This window comes from Taeniopygia guttata, chromosome 4 (assembly GCF_048771995.1).
Source record: "Taeniopygia guttata chromosome 4, bTaeGut7.mat, whole genome shotgun sequence".
Taxonomy (NCBI): domain Eukaryota; kingdom Metazoa; phylum Chordata; class Aves; order Passeriformes; family Estrildidae; genus Taeniopygia; species Taeniopygia guttata.
Window position 1 is genome coordinate 5,740,822 of NC_133028.1, and position 25,742 is coordinate 5,766,563.

Genomic DNA, 25,742 nt, shown 5'->3' on the forward strand with positions numbered 1-25,742 from the left:
ACATAGTGTGCTGTGCAAGAGTCACTGTGTTTGCATATGATTTCTAACAAGGAAGAAGAGCAGAGCCAAAGACGCTATTAATAAATCTCTGCTGCTGTAAAAAGAGGCTTTTTTTAAACATTTTGTTGGAGGCGTTTTCTTTACATGACAGGAGACTTTGTCTAGAATTCCAGTGGCATGTATGGATACGCACATCTTATACAGCTTAAGTCCTAAATGTTTACAGAAATTTCAGTGTTAATCATAGGAGGAAATTCTTAGGCTTTGTAGTGCTTATACAAAATAATCTTGTATTTGAACATCTTAAAAAATTTGGCAGTGTTTCTCTTTGCATATCTCCTAAGTAGCCTTAATGTTCTGATCAAATACCATGTTTTAAATTAATTCAATTTTTTAAATACAAGAAATGTTTAGTCAAATAAACCCTTGTGAATAGTTTTTATCAGGTTGCAGCTGAAATTCAGTTGAACACTACATGCTGCAGTAATCAGGACACCTTTATTAGTAGTGTAATACATTATGGCTGTTTCTAAAAATGCTGCATTCATTTTCCTGCAAAGGGGAGTTGTAATTGTCTAAATACATGTTGACAGACCAAAACCACAGAGGAGCTACGTAAGGTGGCTGAGGTGAATGAGGCTGGTGGTCCCAATGTGCAGCGTTCTCAGACATTGCATGCGTTTCTACTCTGTCATATTTTGATTGTTGAAGCTTGCCAGGTATTTCCTTAAAGGAGGACTAGATAATTGGGTGTAGTGATATTGGTAGCAAAGATGCATGAGAAAAGGCATCTTGTGAGAGTTACTGTGCTCTGGACCACGACTCAGGGTTCAGCCATGAAGAGCCTTTTACTTTTGGATTTGGGGTTCACCCCATCTGGCTGCCAGACAGCTTGGGTATTTTTTTAGCCCAAATCATCCAGCACCACGTGTGTTGCTTCCTGCTCTGCTGGTTTTGTGGCCAGCTCTCTCACCTCACCCCTTAGCCTGTCTGCTTCTTGACAAAATGGTTCCAGTAGGAAGTAGACACTTGTCAACTTCATTAAAGCAACTGCAAACAGACCAGTGTCTGCTCAACTTCACCCCACAGCTGCTTGGCAAAACCAGGATGGAAGGAAGCACTGGTAAAGCTGTGGGATATTAAGTTACACTGAAGTGGTTTTCTTCTTGCCTGGAAGGCCAAGGAAAAGTAGCTTCTAATACTAAAGCTTTAAAGCAAGAAGTCAGCTTGTGTATTATTCAAATCCAGTTACAAAGCACCAATGGCTGATGGCCTTGTTTACTTTAATGACCTGTGAAAATTAACACTATTCCTCTTCCTGTTTTATGAATGCATATCTCTTTGCAATATTCCTGTAAGATATAACGGTATTGTAAGAATAAATATGCTTTGCCAGAGAATATTGGGTACCCTTATTTCCTGCTATTACATTATAAGGGTTCCCAGGTGCTCAGCAGGTCTCATTTTTGGGCTTAGAATAGAAATGTAAGGACTCAGTTCTGGGGTTATGAAACTGGAATCTAACCTACCATTTCTTTGTAGATACTGCAAGAGGAGGGGTTGGCTGAAATCCACCCTCATTATGTCGGTTCCACAAACCAGTACCTCCAAGGGAAAGGTCATGCTTAAGGAATACAGCGGGCGCAGGATTGAAGTGGAGCACATCTTCAAATGGATCACAGCCCACGCTGCCTCTCGGATCAAAACCATCTACAACTCGGAACATTTGAAAGAAGAATGGAACAAAAGTGACCAGTACCGGGTGAAAATATACCTGTTTGCCAACCTTGACCAGCCTCCGGCGTTCTTCTCTGCACTAAGTGTAAAGTTTACTGGAAGAGTAGAGTTTATTTTTGTCAACGTGGAAAACTGGGACAATAAAAGTTACATGGCAGAAATTGGTATCTACAAGACACCATCATACATACTGAGGACTCCTGAGGGGATTTACAGGTATGGAAATAACACTGGTGAATTTATATCACTACGTGCCATGGATTCCTTTTTGCGCTCGTTGCAACCAGAAGTTAACGATTTATTTGTTTTAAGTTTAGTTTTGGTTAATCTGATGGCTTGGATGGACCTGTTTATTACACAAGGCGCCACTATTAAGCGTTTTGTGGTTCTTATAAGCACTTTAGGGACGTATAATTCACTATTAATTATTTCCTGGCTGCCAGTGTTAGGTTTTTTGCAACTACCCTACTTAGACAGCTTTTATGAGTACAGTTTAAAACTCTTCAGGTACTCTAACACAACTACTTTGGCTTCTTGGGTGAGGGCAGATTGGATGTTCTACTCTTCTCATCCAGCCCTCTTCCTCAGCACGTACCTTGGCCACGGTTTACTAATTGATTACTTTGAGAAGAAGCGAAGGCGCAATAACAACATGGATGAAGTAAATGCCAATAATCTGGAGTGGCTGTCGAGCCTGTGGGATTGGTACACCAGCTACCTGTTTCATCCCATTGCTTCTTTTCAACACTTCCCTTTTGACTCGGATTGGGATGAAGACCCGGATTTGTTGCTGGAGCGGTTGGCCTTCCCCGATCTCTGGCTTCACCCTCTGATACCAACTGATTATATAAAAAACTTACCCATGTGGAGGTTTCAATGCCTCAGCTCCCATTCTGATGAGGAAATGCTGGAAACCTTTCCAGACAGCGAAAGTGACTCTGAGAGTGAAAACAAAGAGGTCTTCAGTAGCGACAGAGAGGTCTCGGAGGACGATGAGCTGAGCACGTTCCACAGGTGCAGCGAGGCAGAGCGTCAGGGCGGCGCTGAGGCGTGTTCGTGTGCCACTCACTCTTGTCACCACGAGCCATGCGAACGCCAGGCCAGGTCCTACAGCTTGTACAGCTCCGCGGGTGACCTGGAGCCAGACTGGTCAGCCTGGCCCTCCGACATGTTGCACTGTACGGAGTGCGTGGTGTGTCTAGAAAATTTTGCAAAGGGCTGCCTGCTGATGGGCTTGCCCTGTGGCCACGTGTTCCACCAGAATTGCATCATGAAGTGGCTGGCGGGCGGGCGACACTGCTGTCCCGTCTGCAGGTGGGCGTCCTACAAAAAAAAGCAGCCATACACACACCCGCAGCCTTTGTCGAGTGAGCCCCCGTCTTAGCTGTGTGCCCCTGTCTTTTGTAAGCTTTCAGGATATTACTGCTTGCCTTCTAAATGTTAGTCACTTAAAAGATTACGTGGTTTGAAGTTTTAGTTTAAATGTTAGTGCAGTGAACTAAAATATACGTGATGCTAACGTTAATGACAGAATCATTTGGTTGCCTTGTATGTTGAACTGAATGCAAACTTACCTTAAAAATAATATGTTCTCTTCAACATCTGGAAACTTGATGCTGTTTTTGTAAGCACAAAAATCAAGCCTACAAGAGAAGCGTATTCCAGCAAACATTTACAAGTTGGGATGTGGGTGAAATTGAAATTCTAATCTGAGACAATTGCTTTATTTAAGTGTTTCTTATTTTAGAGTCTGTTCTGCACATCTTTGTTGAATAATGTATGTTGTAAGACAGTACCATTTAAAAAGAAATTGGTGAAATAAATTATTTTAAAAGGAGATTTGTAATGTTAATTGTTTTGATAAATATTTTGTGTGTATGGTTACGGATGTCTTGCTGGCCTGATTTATCTGTGAAGACAATAAAAATATAACACAACTCCTGTGACTAGTAAATCATCTCCTGGGGATGCAGGAATTCGGTGCTGTGAGCCACTGGCCAAGGAGAAGGCCTTGGTGTTTCACTGGGAACTGTTTCCTTCATAAGTCTGCTGTGTGGAGGTGCTTCTCTGCTGTATGTGGTTTTTCCAGTTGATTACAAGCTGCTTTTCCAGATGGAGACCCTCTTCTAGCAGCTGTCTCTGCAGTATCCTCATCTGCAGACATCCAGGAAGACTTTAGGGTAGCTCCCTCTACAGCCTCAAAGTAAACTTGAGAAAGAACAGAATATTGTCATGCAGTGACAAGTGGCTTGTAAAGGTAAAAATTGCCAGCTTCCAACTGTGCTGGCATTCTGAAGTGATTTCTGATTTCTTTGATAGTTCTTTGGAGCCATAAAAATGAGTCTGTTGTTTTCTTTTTATTTCAGTATGAAACTCTGATTTTGGTTGTACTTTTCAGAAATCATCTGGCTGAATAGAGAGGAATTGTTGGTTGGAAAGAAAAATGAGGGGGAGGAGGAAGAGCAGGAGATTATATGAGTAGAGGAAAAGGCTAAACTAGAAAGATATTTTAAATTGTCATATTTCTTTCCTAAATCTTGCCTATGTGATATGAAAGGAGGATAATGACATAAAGATGATGATAATAGGAAATACAAACACAGCTCCCCCTTGCAGTTACAACTCATCTCCCAGTGTCTTTATAGAGTTGGGAGGGTGATGCTCACAGAGCTGCTGGCATTGTTTCATCTGTCCAGGTACCTGGGCACGATATTTTTTATTAACAAATGTTTCACGGCTCGGTCACTAGGTGTGTTCCCAAGAGGATGTTCATGTAATTAACAGAAGAGCTGTTTTTAATTTACTGAGTCCTTTTTTCTCTCGCATTTCCTTTTTCCCAGAGCAGTACTGAAGCAGAGAGGTACAAGGGGCACAATATCAGCAACTCTCTTGTGGTCCAGAAAGTAATTTTTATTCCAGTTGAGACCTGCCAGTACATGTCCTGTCTCTGTCATTACAGCCCCAGCAGAGCAGCAGAGAAGCATAATGAGGGCAAAGATCATTTCTGCTTCCAATTTGTGCAGCAGCATGGGTAGCTGAAATCCACATTGTTTCAGGACTGTTTTGAAATCTGCACTGAGCTGAGGCCTTGCCAAGGGAAAGGAGAAGTTTTGTGAGTATAAATAAGGCTGTAGCTGAGGTGCTGACACACACAAGTGAGGTGCTGTATCACAGGCTGCTGTAGCCTTTTGCTGGTACCTCGGCAATTTCCCAAATGCTGTGAGTGCTAAGCTGGAGCAATGGTGTGTCCTTGGAGCACTGGGTGCTCGTGGAGTGCAGCTCTGCTGCTGAAGGCTGACCTCCTCACCCTCACACACAGCCCCAGCAGCTCTGCTCCTGTGCACTGGCACTCGTTTTCAAATCTTTGTGCACGCTGTTTCAGCTGAAGATTTGTTTTAATGGCCTCAATTGCTCTACTCATCCTGTTCTTTTGATGGATGACCCAAACTGCTGTTTAATTAGCAGGAGAGCCACTGAGGGCACATCCACAGGAGCAGGTAATTATGACCAGTAGGTAGCTGTGGAGGAAGGTTTAGTCCCTTCGTGTCTGGGTTATATAAATTGCGATGCAGTTCGCAGCAACGCATCTGTTACAGAATCTTGAGCAGCTGGCATAGTGTATTGAGAGTCCCAGCAGGACGGGAAAAGCAGTTGGATGTGTTTATTTTATGAAATGTTCGTGTCAGGAGCAGCAGAAGCATCCAAGTAACATTGTTTTCTACCCTGTGCAGGATCTCAGACAGCGTTGACAGTTGAACACCCGGAGAAGGGAGCAAAGGAGCAAAGACTGTGCCTGTAACAAGGTCAGCAGTTTCGCTGCTCACATGTTTTGCCTCGCAGGGCTGGGTTGTGCTAGTGCTTGTGAAGTGTCTTAACTGAGATGCTAAACATTCCTAAAGCATTGTTTTATTCTCTGATATCTGGTGCCTGGAAGCTGGAGACCAGTTGAAAACAGAAAATGTCAAACCACTGAGGTGAGGGTATTCACTTGTTTTTTAGGCTTAATAAAGGATGGATGGGTGTTTGCTGCTGCTCTTACAAAGGATGGATTTAAATAATCTCTAAAGCTCTTTGTCACTCTCGATTTCATTATTTATTGTTTTATTAGCACTGGCTTTCCCACTGCTGATACTCAGTCCAAAATGAGAGCTCTGTTTTCCAAAGCTTGTTTAGATTTTATTTCTGCATTAGATTCTGGAGGGGAAGATGACCAAGGTGAAACTGTACATATTTGTAACTCACTAAAATGTCTGTCTGGTAATTAAATAATGAGGGTAAGTATAATCATAAGGTATTAACAAGTTAGATTAAGTTGATAGCACCTTTTTCTTCCTAAGCTTTTGCACTCTGTGCACCACTGATTTATTTTTAATACTCTCAGTCTCAGGTTGTGCACTGGGCCGTGCAAAGCTGGAATGACTCGCTGGAGCTCCAGCCGAGCAGCTCCAAGCTGTCCCTTCATTCCAGCCAGGTGACCTGTGGAGAGGAGGATGAAGATGAGCCAGGCCTGGCTAGCGGGATTTCTCCGGAGGAGCCCCGGCAGCTGGGGCGGGGTGGCCATGGGCTTGTGGGGGCTTTGCCCTGCCGTGTCCTGGGGAAAGGCCGGAGGGGGAGCCGGCCCTCGCACCAAGGGATGCTGGAATTCCAGAGAAGGGAGCGGAGCTGCGAGGAGCGGCTGAGGGAGCTGAGCCTGGAGGAGGCTCAGGGGCGCCTTATTGCCCTGCAGAGCTCCCTACAGCAGAGGACTGCCGGCCCTGGTCCCGGGAAACCAGCGGCAGGATGAGAGGGCGCAGTCTTAAGCTGGACCAGTGGAGTGTTTAGGTTGCGCATTAGGAGGAATTTCTTCACAGGGCGACCGGACATTGGAATGGGCTGCCCAGAGCGATGGTGGAGTCACTGTCCCTGGACGTGTTTAAGGAAAGGCTGGACGTGGCACCCAGTGCCATGGTGGTGTTCGGTCGTGGTTGAACTAGATAATATCAGAAATCTTTTCCAAGCTGACTGGCTGTGAGCGGGTTACAAAGACGCTCAGTGTGAGGGGCGGTGCACAGCACCTTCCCGCCCCTCAGCGCCTTCCCGCCCCTCAGCGCCTTCCCGCCCCTCAGCGCCGCCCCTCAGCGCCGCCCCTCAGCGCAGCGCCGCGTGATTGGCGGGAAGCCGCGGGGGCGGGGCGAGGCCCCGCGCGGAGGGGGCGGGCTGCGCGTGCCGCCGCGCAGGCGCAGTACGCCCCGGCCGGCCGGCTGAGGGGAACCCGGAAGTGGCGGCGCGGCGGCCGCCATGGGGCTGTTCGGGAAGACCCCCGAGAAGCCGCCCAAGGAGCTGGTGAGGGGCCGCAGGGCCGGAGCCCCGCCGAGGCGGGGCCGGGAGTTTGGTGGGGGAGTGGCGGCAGGGCCGTGAGGCGTTGCTATGGCGTCGGGCGGGTACTGCGGAGGGGCCGGGCTCGGCCTGGCCCTGGCGCAGGCTACACCCGGCCCGAGACCGCACAGAACCTTCTGGTGTCTGAGGGGGTCTACAGAGGAGCCGGAGAGGGGCTCTGTGTGAGGAAGTGGAGTGGCAGGACAAGAGGGAACGGGTACAAGTTGATAGAGGGGAAATTTAGGCTAGATGCTAAGAAGGAATTCTTCCCCGTGAGCGTGGTGAGGCACTGCAACAAGTTGGCCATGGAAGCTGTGGCTGCCCCATCCCTGAAAATGTTCAAAGCCAAGCTGGATACAGCCTTGAGCAAGCTGGTCTAGTGGGAGGCGTCCCTGCCCATGGCAGGGGTGGTTGGAACTGTATGGTCTGTTGGGCTCATTCCAACCCCCTAACATTCTGTGATGCTGTGATTCTGTGGTTCTAGCTCCTCTTGCAGACACAGCCCTAAAATTAGGAAACCACAGCTGAAGTGTTGGGACTTGTAGGGAGAAGATGAGTCTGTAGACAAACTGTGTTTCTACGAACAGCCTTCTGCTCTCACAGTGGAATGAAATAATCAAGACATTGGTGGATTTCACTGGTGCCTTTCATAAGTAGCTATGAATGTGTTAGTGAAAAAAATCTGCTGTTTGGTGAGAGGAAGATCAAATAAATGAGAGTACTGGAAAAGCAGCAGGGAGAAGAATGGCAGGCACACAAGTTGAAGGCTTAGACAAGCTGCAGTGTCACAGATGTTCCTTGGTGCTTTGTAGCAGCTGAGCCCCAGGGTTATGGTTGTTGCTTGTGTGGTGAGAGAATCAGATGAGGCATGTACCTTCAGGAGAGTCCTCCTTCCTCCTCTGCCTGTGTGGGAGCACTGTGTGGGCTGGGTCAGTCTGCTGAGTTCCTGAGGGTGGTACAAAGACCAGAGGGAGAGCTGGGGCTGGGGACTGCTGCTCTCAGGGCAGACAACTGTGGAACCCACCCATGTGGACCTGCTGCACTCAGGAGTTCTTGCCTCCTGCCTGAGGGCTGCTCTTTAGCCTTCCCTAACTGATGAGCTTGCCGTGTTTTCCAGTAGCACAGAGTCTGTGGGACATCTTGGATCTCTTGGAGGATGGTGCCAGCCACCTTGAACCTTCTTTTTGGTGCACAGCAACAGGACAAGGAGCAGTGGCCATAAACTAAAGCACAATAACTTCCAGCTTTGCTTGAGGAAAAGCTTCTTTATGCTGAGGGTGGCAGAGCCTGGAACAGGGAGGTTGTGGAGTCTCCCTCTCTGGAGACATTCCAAACCCACCTGCTCTGGGTGACCCTGCCTTGGCAGGGGGTTTGGACTGGATGATCTCCAGAGATCCCTTCCTAAGCCAATGATTCTGTGATTCTTTGCAGAAACCTCTACAAAGGCAGTGTGGGACAGGAGAGGTGACATGAGTCCTCTTGCTGTCATGAGCTCTGCCTTGGTGTGCAGAATGCCATGGTGACTTCACAGGCCTAACACTGATATTGAGAAACCCATTATTAGTTAAACATTCCTTTCCTCCTGTACCTAACTGCAGCTTGAGAAGGACAAAGCAGTAGCTGTTTCTGCATCCTAGCTGATGGGGAAACAACACAGCTTAGCTCATGGCTGCCAGCAGCTGTGCTCAAGATGCAGGCCCTGAGCAGGGCTAGAGGGAATCATCCCAGCCTGCAGAAGGTGGGTGATGATGGGGAGGGGTTGAGATTTTTGTGATGACAATGATTTGCCCTCAGTTCTTTCGTCTGCCCGCTCTGTTGATGTGAGGTAATTTATTTATGATCAATACAAGGCAAATATCTTCAGCTCTTGTGAAGAGCTGGTGATACATTTCAACCTGTCTAAAGCTGAGGATTTATTATACTTTTAATGCCATGTCTGGATCGTTTGAAATTAAAAAGTGGGTTTTCCTCCAGGGTAGTCTGAGTTGGCTCTTTTCAGCTTGAGTGCTTTGCTGGCTGACTCTGGCATGATGCAGTGCTGTGAGAGTGATGTTTTTGTTCAGATCAGGAGTGGAAGCAGAATTGCTTCATCAGCATGGAGTTGTGCTCAGGGTAATCATCTTTGCTCAGCTGGACCACATATTCCTGTTCCCAGCACTGCTGCCTTGTGCTATGGTCTGTGTCCGTGTCCCTGTGTCCTGTGTGAGATGGGCAGCGTGCCTTCATCCCAGCTCAACAAATTGCTGTCTCACGGAGCTGGGAGCATGGGCTAGCCTGGGTGAGAGTCAGTGGGATTTGCTCCTCCTCCTACACAAAGCAGGAGATGAGTTGGGAGCACCAGGGAAGGCGTAGTCACCCAGCTCTGCCTTTAGGACAGTTATGTCAAACCCCTGGCAGTGCTAAGGATGAGCTGTGAAAGAGTTTTCTGCTGTCAAAATAAGCAGGTTTTGATGACAACACACAACCAGCCTTGATTTAATGGTGTCTTTGTGCTGGGCTGTGCATCCCAGAGACAGAAGCTGCAAATTCTGCAGTGGTTCATTGGACAGTTGCTGATTGTGCTTGTATGTGAAGGCTTGTTGTTTGTTGGTTTGTTCTAGAATAAAGTTGTAGGGCAAATCTCTGGTGGGTGTTACATTTGAGACAGGACAGCTGGCCAGACAGAGCTCTGTCATGTTTCTCTCAGTCTCTTCCCCCTGCTTTTTTCCTGTCATGTAGCCCATAGTCTAAAAGAGACCTTCTTAGCTTTCTGTCAGGGTGAGGAATGATTCTCCAGGACATTATCTCCTCTGCTTTGAAGAGCAAGAGGGGAGGCTGCAGTCAGTTCTGGGTTTAGGGTTTTTTTACCTGTAAACCCAGGGTTTAACTAAAGGTACAGGAGCTTTCTGAAACCTGCTAAAAACTTCTGCACCTTTGCAGGGCTTTGGGTTGTATGTTGGGGTTTTAAAGCTGATTTTGTGCTTGGGTACCTCAAATGGTGGCTTTTGTCTGCAGTCAAAAGATAGTCTTGTTCACCATGACCAAGAGAAAGTCTTTTGAGACTGGTGAAAGTCTAAATCTGTGGGTCTGCTGGGCTTGTGCACAGAAGAGAACTTGCTTTACAGATTTTCATTGCACAGGTTCTCTTCACTCTGCTTCCCTAGAGGGATGGTCAGGGCAAGTGGAGCTCCCCATCTCCTGGGTGAGCCAGAGGATCTGGGACAGAGATCTTGGCAGGCGCCAGGAGGGAGCTGTTGAAGGAGTGGCTGTGTTTGAACACCACCAAAGGCAGGGGAAGGGAAGCTGGAGGGCAGAGAGACCTGAGCAAGTGGGAGGAACCCAGCAGGAACCTCACAATGTTGGGCAATGCAAGATTGGGCCGATCATCCCTGCACACAGCTGGGCACCAGCTCTGCAGGAAAGGATCTGGTTTCCCATGGATAATAAAGGAGTTCCCAGTGCATCTTTGCAGCAATGAAGGCAAACAGGGGTGTGTTGGGAAGCTGTAGTCACTGTGCTGAGTGTTCAGTCACTGCTACTCAGTGGAGGGACCACACCTGCAGCAGTGTCCCAGTGTGGGCACACAGCCAGGAAGGATCTCAACAAGCTGGGGAAGTGTGGCAGAGCCCCATCAGGATGGAGGAGGGCTGGAGCCTGTGATGCAGGAGGAGTGGCTATGGGAACTGGGCTCCTTTTGGCCTGGAGAAGGTGAAGGAGCAAGGGTCTAAAGCCTCTCAGTGCCTCTGGTGAGGCTGTAGTCAAGACACACACAGGTACTTTTGGGGTGTGTCCAGTGACAGGAGGGGGTTACAGCCACAGCTGGCCAGAGGAGAGTTTTGTATTGAACATGAAAGGCCAGGTTGGATGGAGCTCTAAGCAGTCTGGTTTAGTGGAAGGTGGCCCTGCCAACAGCAGGGCACTGGAAATAGATGGTCTTTAAGGTCCCTTCCAACCCAAACCATTCCAGGACTCTGTGAGGAAAAGTCTTCACCACACAGGAGTAATTTAAGTGCATTTGCTCAGGGTGGCTGTGAAGTCTCTGCTCTCAAACAGTATCAAAACTCAATGGATGAGATCCTGAACAACCTGTCTGAACTCTGAACTTGATCCTGCTTTGAGTAGAGGTTGGCTTGGAGACCTCCTGGAGATCCTTCTGACTGAAATGGGCAGTAGCACTCTTGGGGCTGTCATCCTGTGCCGAAGTCTGTCCCTTCTGCTGAAGTCCCCTGTGGCAAGTTCCTTCTGTAAAGTGACGTGGCTGTGATGTGGGAAGTTAGCCAGGCTGTGAGCATCTGAGTCACAAATCACATCATGGAATCATTGAAGAGTTTTGGTTGGAAGGGATCTGTAAAGGTCCTCCTTAACTCCTTGTCTGAACATTAAGAGCAGTGCAGTAGCTGGTGATATCTCTGCAATGTTTGGGGGTTTTATTATTTGAATAATGAAATATTTTAACATCACTCATAACTTGCAGCTTGTGCATTTTGAAGTGCTGCTTTTGATACTGAATGTTTAAGTTACATGAAAGTATAAAAGCGTAGTTTTGAAGTTGGAATTTCAAGTAACTCTCACTTTTTCTTTTTAAGGTCAATGAATGGTCCTTGAAGATAAGGAAAGAAATGAGAGTGATTGATAGACAGATCAGAGGTTTGTACTTGTATCTCATTTTTTTTGTTTTTACTCTCCTTGTGTGTCTTGAAGGGTTTTTTGCTTTAACTGAGGCAGGCTGTGAAATTTAATAACTTGGGGTAGTGTATCACATCTGGAGTAAAGGAAGATAAATGTGATCCTGGGGCCAGACTTAGTCTGTGTTACAAAATGACGTCGCTGTGAAATTATCCAAGTAAAATTTTCAAAAGAACATAAATATTTCATGCTCCCAGTAAGACATAATGCCCTTAAATCCCTTTGGATAATATGTATTAGACTTATTATCCAGAATTTCACCCACATTGGTTTAAGGAGTAGTATCAGTGTGGTATATAATACCACATGTAGACAGTTCCACTGGCATGTGCTGGTGTGAAAGTGCACATGCCAAGCAAAAGTAGCTTGCTGCCAGCTTGGAAAAATTACAAACAGAAGAGAGGAAGGGGAAAAAAAAGTATTTTCTCAGTGGGTGGGTGTTTTGCTATTAAATAATGAACATTACACTGCTGAATGTGTCTTGAAAAGCTGAGGAGTTGCTTCATATTGCACTGGCGTTTGTTCAGAATTTGTTCTACCTGCCTTCCCTGAGCCTGAAAATAGGTTTGGGCCTAGGTTTTGTCCCGTTATTTGTCTTCTACCCTGTCTCTGGGATTTGTCCATGGGAGGTGCTGGTGAAGGATATTTTGTGTCAGCATCTGGTTACTAGCACATTCCTGTTTGGAGAGATGCTTTGAGGAGTAGATCCTGCATTCCCCATCCTTCTCCAGCCCTGTGCCTCTGGAGTGACCTGGCAGGGTTTGTGTCTTGTAGACTTGTGTGAGTTGGTTGGAGAAGGTTGCTTGTGCAATACAAAGTGTGTCTTTGTCTCCAATATGAGGAGCAGAGTTTGTGTCTTTGCCTGTAAAACTGATGTTCAGGGATGTGAATTCTTTTACTTTCTCCAGGGCACTTCATGTGGCTGTATCAGGCACAGAGGAACTGCAACTCTCATTTTATTAGCAAAATATGTTTTAGAGGTTGCATCTTCCACAGAAGCAAATTACCCACGTGGTCACTACTGATGTTTCTTGAAAATTCATGTTTCTCTTAACTTTTTACGTGCCATAATGCTTTTAATGGCCTACACAGATACTAGGTTACATGGTAGTGTGATATTTTGATATAAATGCAAATTTAATTTTTTTAGCAGCTCTAAACCTGTCTGTGTTTCAGAATCCTGCATTCAAAGAAATACAGTTCACCACTAACCACCAACTGTCTGCTATACTGATAATTGCCCTTAAAATAAAGTAGAGAATATCTTTGTGCCAGGATTTCACATTTTACCAAGGGTCACCTATGGAAGTACATTGTTCTGCTGGACACTTCCCAGATTAGCAGGTTGCTCCTGAAGGATGGCAGCCAAGTGCCACTGGAGGTTTCCTCAGAAATTACCCACTGCAGTTGGATTCTGCCATGCTCTCTTCTTTCAGCTGAGCCTTACACAGGAAATCACTGCAATCTTTAAGTAAGGATGGAACCTGTCTTAGTTTTCTTGGGGAAGGCTGTGCTGAAAGAGTTTGAACAAGGCAACATTAGATCCACCTGGGATGAGCTGGGTGGGCTTGGATCACTTGAGCACTTGGCTCACCCAGTCAGCAGAGTTACTAAAATAGCAACACACTCTTTGAAACCATCTGTTGTTGGACTCTTGCTGTTTTAGTGATTTCTGTTTGGGGTAGGTTGTTTTTCAGGGCTTGTAAGGTTTGGAGAACTGAAAGGTATCTTTGTTACTTCAGAACTGAATTTTTTCAGTTGTTAAGAGTTGGAGTAATACAGTAACTCTGTGTTTTGCTGAGCCTGTGAGTCCCTCTCACAGGTGCTTTGAGCTGCTTTATGCCCCTTGTGCTTGACAGTGCTGCAGAGGGCCTGGGGAAGTGACTTTGGCTCCCTTGAGGAGTGCAGCTGGCACTGACCTTCAAAGATGGAGTTGGCTGTTCCTGCATTCTTGTGCCACTGATCTCATACTCAGCAGTTCACACCAGTGAAAGCATTCACTGAGGTGCAGGCTGCCCTACACTAGCCTGGGTGCAGTAGCACAATACTTGTGGTTGTTTCCAGCCTGCCAGAGTGAATATTGTCATTCCTCAGTACTGCTGGAGTGCTGCTGGTGTTCCTGTTTCCTGCTGGAGCACTTCAGCTCTGTCTTACCTGCTCTGATGTGCTGGGACTCGCCTCAGTCCCACATCTGACATACAAATGTCTTCAAGTTTGTAGTGTTTCTGAAAATAATAGTGGGAAAGCAACAAAGGAATGTTTTTCTGATTGTGATCCTACAGCTTTCTGCCAGTCCTTTAAGGTAAACACCTCAGTGAATGATACTGAGAGAATTACTGGTCTTGAGTACAGGGTTCATTAACTCCCACCTGAGAAGCTGTGTTGAAGTCTCCAAGTTAGCCTGTGCCAGAAAGTGTGTGTTGATGCCTTTGTTTTTATAAAAGGGCAGTTTCTGATCCTTCCAATGTATAACTTTATCTGGCATAAATCAAGAAGACTCAAAGCTAAATCTGAACAGAGGCTTTTCTTGAAAAAAATTGTTCTTACTGTCATTTCAATCAACTCTTTGCACAAAGGTGAGGAACCTTTACTATCTGAATTCTCTATTTACTTTAGGATAATTTTTCTTGTGGACTCTGAGACCCACATTTCATCAGTGGCTAATTTATTGCTGAGTCCAGAAAAGAAAGGAGGTTGATATTGCCCCTGCTTACTCTTGCATTTTTTATTCTGAGCTTTTTGGAGTACCGGGCTCCTGCTGTTCACAGTCAGTGTTACCTCTCAGGGCAGAACTGAGAACAGTCACATCAGATTTGCTGGAGAAACCAATTGTATTTAAATAGGCCTTTTTAGTGTTTAATAGTTCAAATCCAACCAACTCTTTGCTCATGCTTAGTTCAGTATTCCCACTTAAGCATACTCTTAAAAAAGCTGTTGGACAGAGCTGGATGCTGGGAGAGTTTGAACAGTATGATGTTTCAAGTTGGATGTATCTTTTGTGTATATATATTTGTATCAGGCCAGTTTAATAGGAAGTTATTTTAAAGTTGTGAGTCAAGTCATTCTCTCAGAGTGCTTTGTTCTTATAGGACCTTTTTTTGCTTTGTAAGCTCTTAGTCAGCTTGGACTAATAGTCTCAGACAGTCTTTTAGAGTACTCTTGACTGCAAAGGAAATTACAGAGCTGGATGTTCAGTAATGAGAATTTTCCTATTAAGATTTATCTGAATTAATCAGCTGACATTTAAATCAGCCTAGAACAAGATCTTTGAGTAACAGGGAATCTGAAATCAAGCAGAAACAATTCTTTGCATTGGTAACACACCTCAACAAATGACTGGTTTCTCTTCTGTATCCTTTAGGAGCTGGTCACTGTTTGCTGTGTTTTTCTGTACCCCAGATATCCAGAGGGAAGAGGAGAAGGTGAAGAGGTCCATAAAGGATGCTGCCAAAAAGAACCAGAGGGATGTGTGTGTGATCCTGGCGAAGGAGCTGGTGCGCTCTCGGAGGGCCATAAGCAAACTCTACGCATCCAAAGCTCACATGAACTCTGTTCTCATGGGCATGAAGAACCAGCTTGGTAAGAGCAAATTCTGGGCCCAAGCACAATGACTGCTCTGACAGTAGTAGAAGTGAGGTCTGAGGTTTCCTTGTCCAGAACCAAAATCAAATGCAGGCAGAGCTTGAATGTGGGAGCAGCTGTGCTCCTGTGAAAAGCAGCTGATTCCAGTGGGCTTCAGGAGCCTGGGAAGATCCTCCCATAGCAGGCCCAGAGCTGTGAGGGTGCTGAAGTTCTACCCCCTAATCCCAGCAGGCACATGCACCCACAGTGCCAGAGCAGAGCCTTTGCCACCACCCCATAAACACACACATCTTTCACACATTGTGAACAGCTCCACCCTGCTCTTCAGCTCATGAGGACTGAGGTCCACTAGTAGAACACACGTGTACCCAGTAGATCAGTTGCTCCAGGAGCTGCTCTCAGATGCTCTGTCCAAGCTGGCCAGATATCTGATACCTGTCCCAGATCTCCTGCTCTGCCTGAACTGCTGGTACCTGGTCCTGCAGGCCCCTGAGGTTTGTGTGTTCCCTGATCCACTTCAATCCTTCCCCAAACTACCTTTGATCATTCCCCTAAGATTCAGTTATCTTCCTGTAGTCCCCTTAAAAGATCCATTGTAGGTTTCCCCATGTCTGAACATGCTCTTTCCCCCTACATCCCTGTAAGAAGTCCTATATCCCTGTAGGCAATAACCCCCCTCAGCCTGCAGGGTGTTCTGAGGCTGTTTCTCCAGTGCCCTGCCTGGATGAGTGTCCCACTCTGCGCTCTGAAGTAGTCAGGGAGCTCCCAGTTTTAGTTTTTTGTGGTTCCTGCTCCTCATTGTTCCCTACATCCTTGCTGGTTCCCTGTTTCCTGTGACAAGCTGCTCAGCAGAGGATCCAGCACCTCTCTTCAGAGCCTGAGGTTTCCAGGGATGTGAGAATCACATGCTCTGGAACTGAACTCACAGCAATTTGGAGCACATTCTTAGTGTGCATTTCTAAACAGTTTGAATGCATTCCTAATACCTCTGTATCCTGGTGGAGCCTGTGTCACTGATTTTGACAGGACCTGTCACAGGAGTAGAATTGTCTTTACCTTGTAGATGATTGCTTCCCTAGCAAGATCTGGGGGCATTTACCAATGCCTGCATGGAGATGGGGGAGCAGTGTTTGATTTCTTAGTGTGGATGAATCTTTTTGCCCCTTGGCTTAACACCCATGTTCTGTAAACTCTCCTTGGTTCTTTGTGTTCTTGCAGAACCAGCGTATTTCCCTCATTCCTTATCCACATCAGAAATCTGTTGTAATACAGTTCCTGCAGAGTTTTCCATAGCTGGAAACAATCCAGCCTGTAACAAGCAGAGCAGAAAGCTTTAAAGAAAAGAGAAGACTCAGTGGAGATCAACATGCTGCTGAAATGTCAAAGCATTTCCCCCACCCTAGCATCATCCCAGCAGATTTTAACACTGGATGAGTGATAAAACAGCAAGTCACACTGTGAACCTTCAGTGTAATTTCATGATGGTTCAAATGTGGCTCCCCATGCATCTCACTCAGGAAAGAAAAGCAGGACATCCTTGCACCTTAAGATGTCCATTAAGAGGAAAAACTCAAAACAGCCTCCTTATTACCACTGCCAGTTTCTTCATCTTCCTGGGAATGTTCTGATACACTCAGACAGGAAATACAAAGGAATCTAGAATTCAGTCTGGGGTCTGTAGTAACTTGAGAAATGACCACTCAAGACAAGGTTTCTGTTAGTTTGTTACAAATGTAGGGCTCTTAAAAGAAAGTATTAAAATGAAAAATAATGTGTGCTGTACCTTCATTTTGCTTTGTTAAGGAGTGAGCATTTTATATACAAATGGATAAGTTCTCCATGTCCAGGAAGCTGCAAAGCTAGATGACAGAATTCAAAAAACTTCAAAGTACCCTTAATTACTACTTTTTGATCTTGGTATATCAATACATATGAGGAGAGCTTAAAAGTTAGAATAGCCTCTGGAAAGAGTGTTGTTAAATTCAGTTTCAACAAGCTTGTTTTTGGCTTGTCTGCTTCAGTATTAATGTTGTAACTTCCTCTGCTGTGGAACTATTGCAGCAGAACTTCTGCCAGCGTTAGTTTCCAGTACCTGGTGTCAGGCAGGAGATCCCTGGTCAGCAGTCACTGCAGCTCTGCTGCTGAGGGGCTGGGCAGGAGCAACTCTCTCCCTGTCTTTAGTGCACTGGGTGAAACCTCTCTGCAGACCACCTGGGTTCCTCATTGTACAGAACCAGCAGCTTTGCTATAAATGTCACTTTTCCAATGTGGGTATAAGTTGGGCTTTTCCAGGAATTTAGTCAAGAGTGAAGAAGTGCAATGCTTGTTTATCTTTCAAATTGAATTGCCAAAATATAAACACATCTCCATGTAGGGAGGATATAAACTCTCAGCTTTCAGCAGTGCATGGGTTGTTCAAACTGTTCTTTGACTCTCCTTCACAGCTGTCCTCAGAGTAGCAGGTTCATTGCAGAAGAGCACAGATGTCATGAAAGCTATGCAAAATCTGGTAAAAATCCCAGAAATCCAAGCAACCATGAGGGACTTGTCCAAAGAGATGATGAAGGTGAGATCTGGCACATAAATCTGACTTGGGTGGGCACAGTGTGGCTGTTACTGAGCTGTGCAGTCACTTGAGGGGCCCCTTTGTCACAGGGCTGGTGACAAAGCTGGTGAGCTCAGGACACTGACTCCACAGCCAGTCTGATACTGGTGACACAAAGAGTTTTAAATCCAACAGCAAAAAGCTGTTAGGCCAACATTCCCAATAACAATTTTGAGTCAAAATTGGGGACATATGGGGAATTTATTCGTCATAGACATGTTCAAAGAAACAACAATTTCCAGCATTTTTTATACACTATGTAAGTGTACAAGACTTTTTTAAGCCAAGACTTTTTAATAGACATTCCCAAAAATCTGCCCAGTTTATTGCATCATGGTAGGGGTGTTTTGTTTCTTTTAATTATACCAGAATATCTAATCTGTCTTTGTTTAATGGATAACCCAAATTTTATCCAGCTAAGAGTGCTTTATTAAATTTGCTATCCTGCTTAGACAATTACTATTGATTAAGTTTTCTGGGGAGTACAAGCCTAAGAAGTGGCTCCCCTACTACACCTGCAATGTAATAACCAAGCTTTCTGGAATGTATAGGCCTTTGACTCCTTAACTCTCTCAAGGTACCATTCTTGTTCTATGACATCTAATTAATCTCTGGAAACAATTATTTATTGAGTTTCCTTCTTCAACTATAGATTCTCTAAGGGGTAGGGGTCCATAGAGTCCCTTTCTGCAGATGCAGTGAGGTAATTTCTCAGGGTTTCCCACTGGCACTTAGCCAATACAAACCAAAACCAGTCAAAATAACACAATCAAAGACTCCTTAACTAGTTAAGTTTATTAAAAATTTTTTTAAAGAATCACAAATCCTGGCTAATTCAGATATAACTCACAGTCACTGGTTTAAAGAATCCAGCTCAGGGTCTCCATGTGATGGGAGTGCTCTGATTTGAAAGCATAGTAAGTCTCTGTTATGACTTACATTTTCAACTGCCAAAGCTGTTTTGCTTTTTCCCTTCTTACCACTCTAGACTGTTTAGTTCAAATACGTTTATTTCTAAATAATTTTATCATTGTGCACCAGCATGGTTTGAGCTTATCTAGGGTGCAGGGCCTGCAAAGGAATGTTTTCAAATGCAGACAGACAGAAAACCAAGCTGTGTCAAAGAGCAGTTTTACAGTTTTACACAATTAATGCTGCATGACTGAAATTTACACTTTTATTTCACATGCTTGGAGCAGACTGAGTTCTTGGTTTAGACATACAACAACAATAAATAACCATGGAATCATAGAATGGTTTGGATTGGAAAGGATCTTAAAAGTTCATGTAATTCCAGCCCCCCTGCCATGGACAGGGACATCTGCCACTGGACCAGGCTGCTCAGAGCCCCATCTAACCTGGCTGGGAACACTTCCAGGGACTGAGCATCCACAGCTTCTCTGGGGAACTTGCTCCAGCTCACAGGGAAAAATTTCTTCCTAATATTTAATTTAAATCTCTCTTAATTTAAATAACTTGAGGTTTTCAAAGTGGGAACAGGTGCCTTTAATTCTCAGTTTTCTCCCTGCTTTTCCTCTGCAGTTGTAGAGATGTGTGCTCATGTTACATGCCTGGGTAGGCCTAACCTCATCTCCCAAGTAGAAATGTGTTTTCTTACCCTGTTTCCAAGGGCATCACACACTGCCTTGTTTTTTTCTGCTAGGCTGGAATTATAGAGGAAATGCTGGAGGACACCTTTGAAGGCCTGGAGGATCAGGAGGAGATGGAGGAGGAAGCTGAGGCAGAAATTGACAAAATCCTGTTTGAAATTACAGCTGGTGAGTTTGTGAGTGCTGCTGCGAGCCAGGTTCTTGCTCTGTTCAATAAAATGCAGCAGCTGAAATCTTCATCTATTCTGCACTCTCCTAGTGGCATCTCTTGCTCTGGTGATGGGCAGAGAGCTCTGACAAACTGGTTTCTCAGGGAATACTGGCTGAGAAAGCCAGCGGGGCTCAGCGGGGCAGAACTAATATCCCTCAGCTGCTGTCTGTGCAGTTATGTAATTGAGGCTCTAACAGATCTGTGTTTGGCTGTGCAGTGAATCCTCTTAACAAGGTGGAACTGACGTGACTGACTAGGTATTGTTAATAACGAAACCAAGAAATAAACTCTGCTGCACTGCCTTGTGCCATAGGCTGTGTTGTGAGTCCTGGCAGTAACATGCTGTGTCTTGTTTGGGAGAAAAAACCCAAAGCAAACACAAAAACCCTCTTAAAACCAAAAGCACAACTTCTGCCTTCCAGCTCATGAAGTAATGATTTACTGGTTCAGTTATTTGACTTGGAGAATGCTTAGAATGCTCCTTTCATCTGGATTGCTTGTGATGTGGTGTGATAGAAACAAGCACCAGGGCTGCATTCAGCTGTACCCCACTGCAAGTGCAGGGCCCACCCTGCTGGCACCTTGTGCCCAGTGCCTGGCACTTTGCCCTGTTCTTTCTCACATCCTAATTTGCTTTCTCCATCCTGGAATTTGCTGTTTCCTGGCTGGAGCAGCTCCCCTCCTCCCGGGCAGGCAGGGGGAGCTCCCAGGCAAGCAGCAGGGCCTGAGGGGAGCTGGGAGCAGAGCTCAGAGCTCTCCCAGCAGAGGCTCAGAGCTGGCAGGTCAGTGCTGCTGGGCAGCCATCACCCCTGCGCTGGCCCTGTCCCAGCTCAGGGGTGTGACCTCCATGGGAAATGACTGGTTTGGTTATTTTACATGTCCCTAAAAGCCACTAATTATTAAACGAAGACTTGACACTCACTAACGAGCCTGTTCGTTGTTGCAGGGGCCTTGGGTAAAGCACCCAGTAAAGTCACAGATGCTCTGCCAGAGCCTGAGCCCATGGGAGCAGCTGCTGCTGCCACGGATGAGGAGGAGGACATCGAGGCCATGCAGTCACGGTTGGCCACCCTGAGGAGCTAGGGCCAGGATGGATGTGTACAGTTGGCTTTATTTTATCCTGTCCTGCCTTCAAAATGAAAAACTTAATGTATTCTCATGTATGTAATATATATCTATTTTTTTTTCTTCCTGAGGATTTTTTTCTCCAAGACACTACTGTAATATACTTTCTGGGGAGTGCAGTCTCTTCCAGTTTTCTGTTCAGCCCATGTTTCCTGTGGTGACATGGCAAGGGTGGTGTAATGTTATGTATTTTTAGATAAAGTCCTGCAATATATTCTCATCTTCAAGCAGCATTTCTCTCCAACAGGCACTTTGGTTTAATCTGCTACCAAAAACCTACAGCACTGTCAGATCTGTGTTTTCCTGAATCAATACAAATTTTATTAAAGCTGCTTCTAACAGTCACTGCCATGGCAGCAGTTTAGTTTGCATCACTTTGGCCTTTTCACAAACAATGCCCACCTCTTAACACCTGCCTTTTAGTTTTGTAACACCTTTCTTTAGCACACTTAGGGCCTTCATTGCATAGTTAAAGAGAAGTTTTCAGTCTGTTTCAGCTCCGTATGGTCCAAGGAGAGGCTGTCTTAGCCAAGGCCTCGGGTGGCAGCAGTGGGAGGGGGCCCTGACTCACCAGGCTCTTGGCAAAGCTTCCCGTGGCCGTGCCAAGGCCTCTCTGCTGCTCCAATAGCTCATTTCAGGGTCATAGGAGAGCTGGATCTCCTCCCAAGGAAAAGCTTCAGGCAAAACAGACGTCACAGCTCACAAAAGGCTGTTTGGAAACCAAGAAACTCTGACCCAAGCCCATCACTGCCACAGCACCTCCCCAACAAAGGCCAGAGCTCTTCATTTTAAGGAAGGCTGACTCAAAGAAAACCAAGTCTCTAAATAATTGTACCCTAACAGCAAGGGTAGAAAAACACAAGGCACACAGAGAGCAGGATGGAGTCCAACACCTCCCATTTTCAGCCATAAAAGCGTGGGGAGGGCCAAGCACTGTTCACCTTTGTGCTGGGGGAGGAAAGTATCCCCAGTGCTTCAGGGCTCTGCAATTCAAGTGTTCATCTCCACCCCAAATGCAACAAAAACAGGCAAGAGGGACAGTTTGTTTCTTGTGGTCTTAAAAATCCAGAAAGGACACATCAGAAACAGAAGTGGGTGAGAGCTGCAATAAAACAAGACTGAACAACAGCACAGTGGTAAAGAGCTCAAAATCCAGTTTCAACAATGAATCTTTTCAGATCTACACAGACACAGGGTGTGGAAAATCAGTGTGACTCAGCTCCCTGGGAGGTACCTGTACTCCAGCTGCCCACAAATACTGTACCTGGTTCCAAGGAAAGCAATTAACCTGCTTAATGTCATCTCCCTCAACTTGATAGTTCAAGGGAGAATGGTCAGGTAAGTGTTTTTAAGCATACTTGACAAGTTCAAGCACAAATGCCAAATCAAGGCACCTGAAGTGACTAGAACAAGTTATTTACTGTCAAAGAGGTGTCAGCAAGTGAAGGTGGAGGAAAGCTCTCACTGAATACAGTGAAGGGCTGGTGTGTAGGTAAACCTTCTGTAAATCAACTTCACTTAAGTCTTACAAGAGGCTCCTGCTCCCTGCCTATCACCGCAGCCTGTCCCCACGCCTGGGGGAGCAATCAGAGGAAATTTCTCTGAAGAAGAACCCTGCCACCCAAACAGACTCAACAGTTGCTGCTGCTCACAAACAGCAGGTCAAGTACTACAGGGATAATTTGCAGAGTTAAAGTTGTTGCATAAGCTCAGAAAAGTGAACTTGGAGACCATCCTGCAGTTTTCAGTGCTGGGAAGGAACTGAAAGGTTAATTTTGTCTCAGGGTATCTCATCAAATGAGAGAGTCACTTTTCTATTCATAACCTCTCTTCCTGTTTTAAGTTTTACAATGTTTTCAGTGTTTCTCCAAATAACCATGAGTTCTGTGTGTAGAATTTCAGATTGAAGCTGCAAAGCTCATGTGATACAGACCACAGCACTGGCAGCAGTAGTGTCAGCTAAGTCATGCTTGGGTTAACCAAAATTAACTGTAAACAGGTCTGCTGCTAAATTCCATAACCTAAGCCTTCCAATAAACAGTATGAACCATTTCTGATACACAGTTTTCTTTTGCATTTCAAAGTACTGCATCAAATTAATTACATTTTAAACAGTCAGTTGAAGAAGACAGGCAAGAAACAGTATCTGAAATAGAAGAATTTTTATGTAACCATTCAGTGTTAAAAACAAGAGAATCAAACATCAGTTCAAATTAAAGAGCAGTTTCAAACAGAAGACATTTGATTAGAAGTTTCTTTTAACATTTAGAAATTTAAATACATTTACCTAAAGATGGTTAACTCCCATCTCTATGTTACTATACAATAGCTTAAAGCTAGTTTAAATGCTAGTTCTATATTAATGTGAAATTCCAGAACTGCATTCTTAACTTCTTATGTAAATTGGTTATTAAAGTGAGCAATTCCATACTTCCTCCCACCCCAAAATAAATTTTAAAAATTGAAGCTTTACAATGCCTTGAATAGTATTTTTCAAACGAGTAATTTGGAATAGTTCCCAACAGTTCTATAGGAGGTATTTTGTACAGTTTGGAGAGCAACTCCGTATAAAGTTCTATTGCAACTGAGCATTCACAGTATGCCACAGTCCATACATATTACTACATATACATATCAGGTTTGTAAACATTGGAAGAATACACAGAACATAGTACCACGATCCTCTGGTACTGCTGAAAGGAAGATGAGGTAACATTCATATAATCTCAAAGTCCACAGAGGTCCTGACTGAGTAGGTAAAACAGCTGCCAATGCTTCTGTTTCATAGTGTGTGGTTAAGGCGCTCTACGTCACGGTCTGCTAAGGCTGGATTCGTTAGCTCTCAGTATCCCAACTGCATCTTTAACAGCGTGGTATATGACATTCTTCACCTGCAGAGCAAAGGAAAAGGTGCCTGGTTTTACAAGCAAACAGCACAAATAGTTTTCCAGCTTCCCCCTTACTTCCCCTCACCCTGTGCAGGTCAGCTCAGACATGCTCATCTGCCCGACCCTCATGCAAATCACAAACTTGGGAAAACATCTGTTGTGTTTTGTGGGTTTTTGTAAAGGGTCAGGAGCACTGAGCACTGGGAAGTTACCTGCAATTTATCTTCATGGTTCGTATGCGTATGTGACAGATATCTAAATTCCTGAGTGAGCCAGAAGCAGTGTTTGACATGCTCTGGGGAGACAAAGTCTTCTGCAACTTTAATACAACTGTACAAATTATGAACCTAGAGAGAACAAACAAGCATTAGCCACAAGCTCAAAGGCCTTCCCAAGCAGTCAGACCGTTCCATGTCCCTGGTGCTTGCCTGGTGTGGAGCTCCTGCTGGGATGAAAACTACATCTCCTAGAAACTGTACAATAGCCCAGCCTTGAACTCCGTACTCCTGATGGAGGCGTTTCCTCAGCGACCGGTCCAGGTACCAACTCTGATCATGAATGGGATCGTGATCTACAGGGTTTTCTTGGCCTTGTTCTTCTGCAACCTGGCAAAGTCACAAGACAACAGGCATGTAAACACACCAGTCTGACTGGACAGTCAGGTTGTGTCCCTGGTATTGCATACCAAACACCATGTGTTCAGGTAGGAGAGTCACATAGTGGAAGTTTGGATCTTTACTCAGACCTTTGTCAAGGTTTCAGCATTGCTCAGGTCCCACTGGCTTCAAAGACACATTGCAGATGTGGAAAATGCAAGTAATCCCAGCTGACAGTGGCAAGTGAAGCAGCTCGTGTTCACATTGGGAACCACTGTCAGACATGGAAGCAGTGCTCTGACACTACTAATGCTGGAGAGGGACTGTGGGGAAGGGTGTGAAGTGACAGGACAGGGGGCAATGCCTTTCAACTGAAGGACAGAGGCTCTGGCACAGGTTACTGTGGCTGCCCCATCCTTGGAAGTGTTCCAGGACAGGTTGGACAGGGCTGTCAACAACCTGGTGGAGGGGAAGGTGTCCCTGCCCATTGCAGGGGGCTGGCAATGAGATGTTCTTGAAGCTCCCGTCCAACCCCAACCATTCTGAGATTCTCTGACCCCATAGGCTGTGAGTGGAAGGCACTACCAAGTCTGCAATTCAGCAGGTGTCTGCCTTGAGGCCACAATCAGTCACTGTGTGCTCACTGACTCAGAGGATGCAAACCAGATTTTCAGGAGAAACGAGACTGGGAGGCACAACAAGCACTTCAGGACAGAAATTTGAAAGTTGCGGGGAGAGAATTTCTGCAAGAAGTTGCTGTATAAATCCAGCTTGCTGCAGCAGCCATTTACACCCAGGACTGTAGCCCAAAAACTCATTTGGGAAGAGACAAAAAAGCTGCTGAAAGCCCCAACACCTACCAGCAAGTGTGATACAAGGGACTGAGGTGTGAGACACAGATGTCAAGACTCCAAGTGCTAATGCTTATCATGTTTTATCAACCATAAGATTTGTGCTTTGTTGATACTGAAGTCTGTTGCAGCCTTGCAGCCTCTCCCAGCTTCCACCAAGGAAGCCATTAGCCTGACCAGGCCAACAGTTGCTCAAATCATCCCACTTATCCTTTCAAATATCAGCATATTGGCTCTTTCCACTTTTAGAGCACCACAGAAGTTTCACCATTAAGACCACAAAGAACTCTGGACCATCTGAGGTAAATCTGAACACTGAAACAAGCCCTATAGGATGGGGTAGCATATCTCTACTAAACCCTTAACACCCATGAAAACATGCCACAAAATACCTCATGCTTTTCTCTTAATTCAGACCTCATCAAGGTAGAGGGGGAAAAAAAAGGTAGTAAGGAAGAGTGTTATGTACCATGTACTGCTCTGACATTTCTCAAACATCTCGCATTCTTCTAAAAAG

At 45.4% G+C, this 25,742-nt stretch overlaps 2 protein-coding genes across 5 annotated transcripts in view; one reads left to right on the forward strand and one right to left on the reverse strand.

Annotated features, from left to right (window-relative positions):
* LOC100190340 (vacuolar protein sorting 24) overlaps positions 1-21,235 on the forward strand; it is a 33,765-nt gene extending 12,530 nt beyond the window's left edge. The window contains 7 exon segments of one of the 4 annotated variants that reach the window (NM_001245496.1): positions 6,986-7,059; positions 11,658-11,718; positions 15,157-15,336; positions 17,784-17,905; positions 19,608-19,722; positions 20,712-20,843; positions 20,845-21,232. In NM_001245496.1, the coding sequence (NP_001232425.1) occupies positions 7,015-7,059; positions 11,658-11,718; positions 15,157-15,336; positions 17,784-17,905; positions 19,608-19,722; positions 20,712-20,843; positions 20,845-20,933 (744 nt within the window). In that variant the 5' untranslated portion in view covers positions 6,986-7,014 and the 3' untranslated portion in view covers positions 20,934-21,232. 4 annotated transcript variants of the gene reach the window in all.
* A 1,802-nt stretch (positions 21,236-23,037) lies between these two features.
* Positions 23,038-25,742, reverse strand: part of KDM3A (lysine demethylase 3A) — a 28,996-nt gene continuing 26,291 nt past the window's right edge. The window contains exons 24-26 of the mRNA XM_002187320.7: positions 24,207-24,383; positions 23,991-24,125; positions 23,038-23,781 (exon numbers count right to left, since the gene is read on the reverse strand). Of these exons, the coding sequence (XP_002187356.5) occupies positions 23,701-23,781; positions 23,991-24,125; positions 24,207-24,383 (393 nt within the window). The 3' untranslated portion in view covers positions 23,038-23,700. The remainder of the gene's footprint in view (positions 23,782-23,990; positions 24,126-24,206; positions 24,384-25,742) is intronic.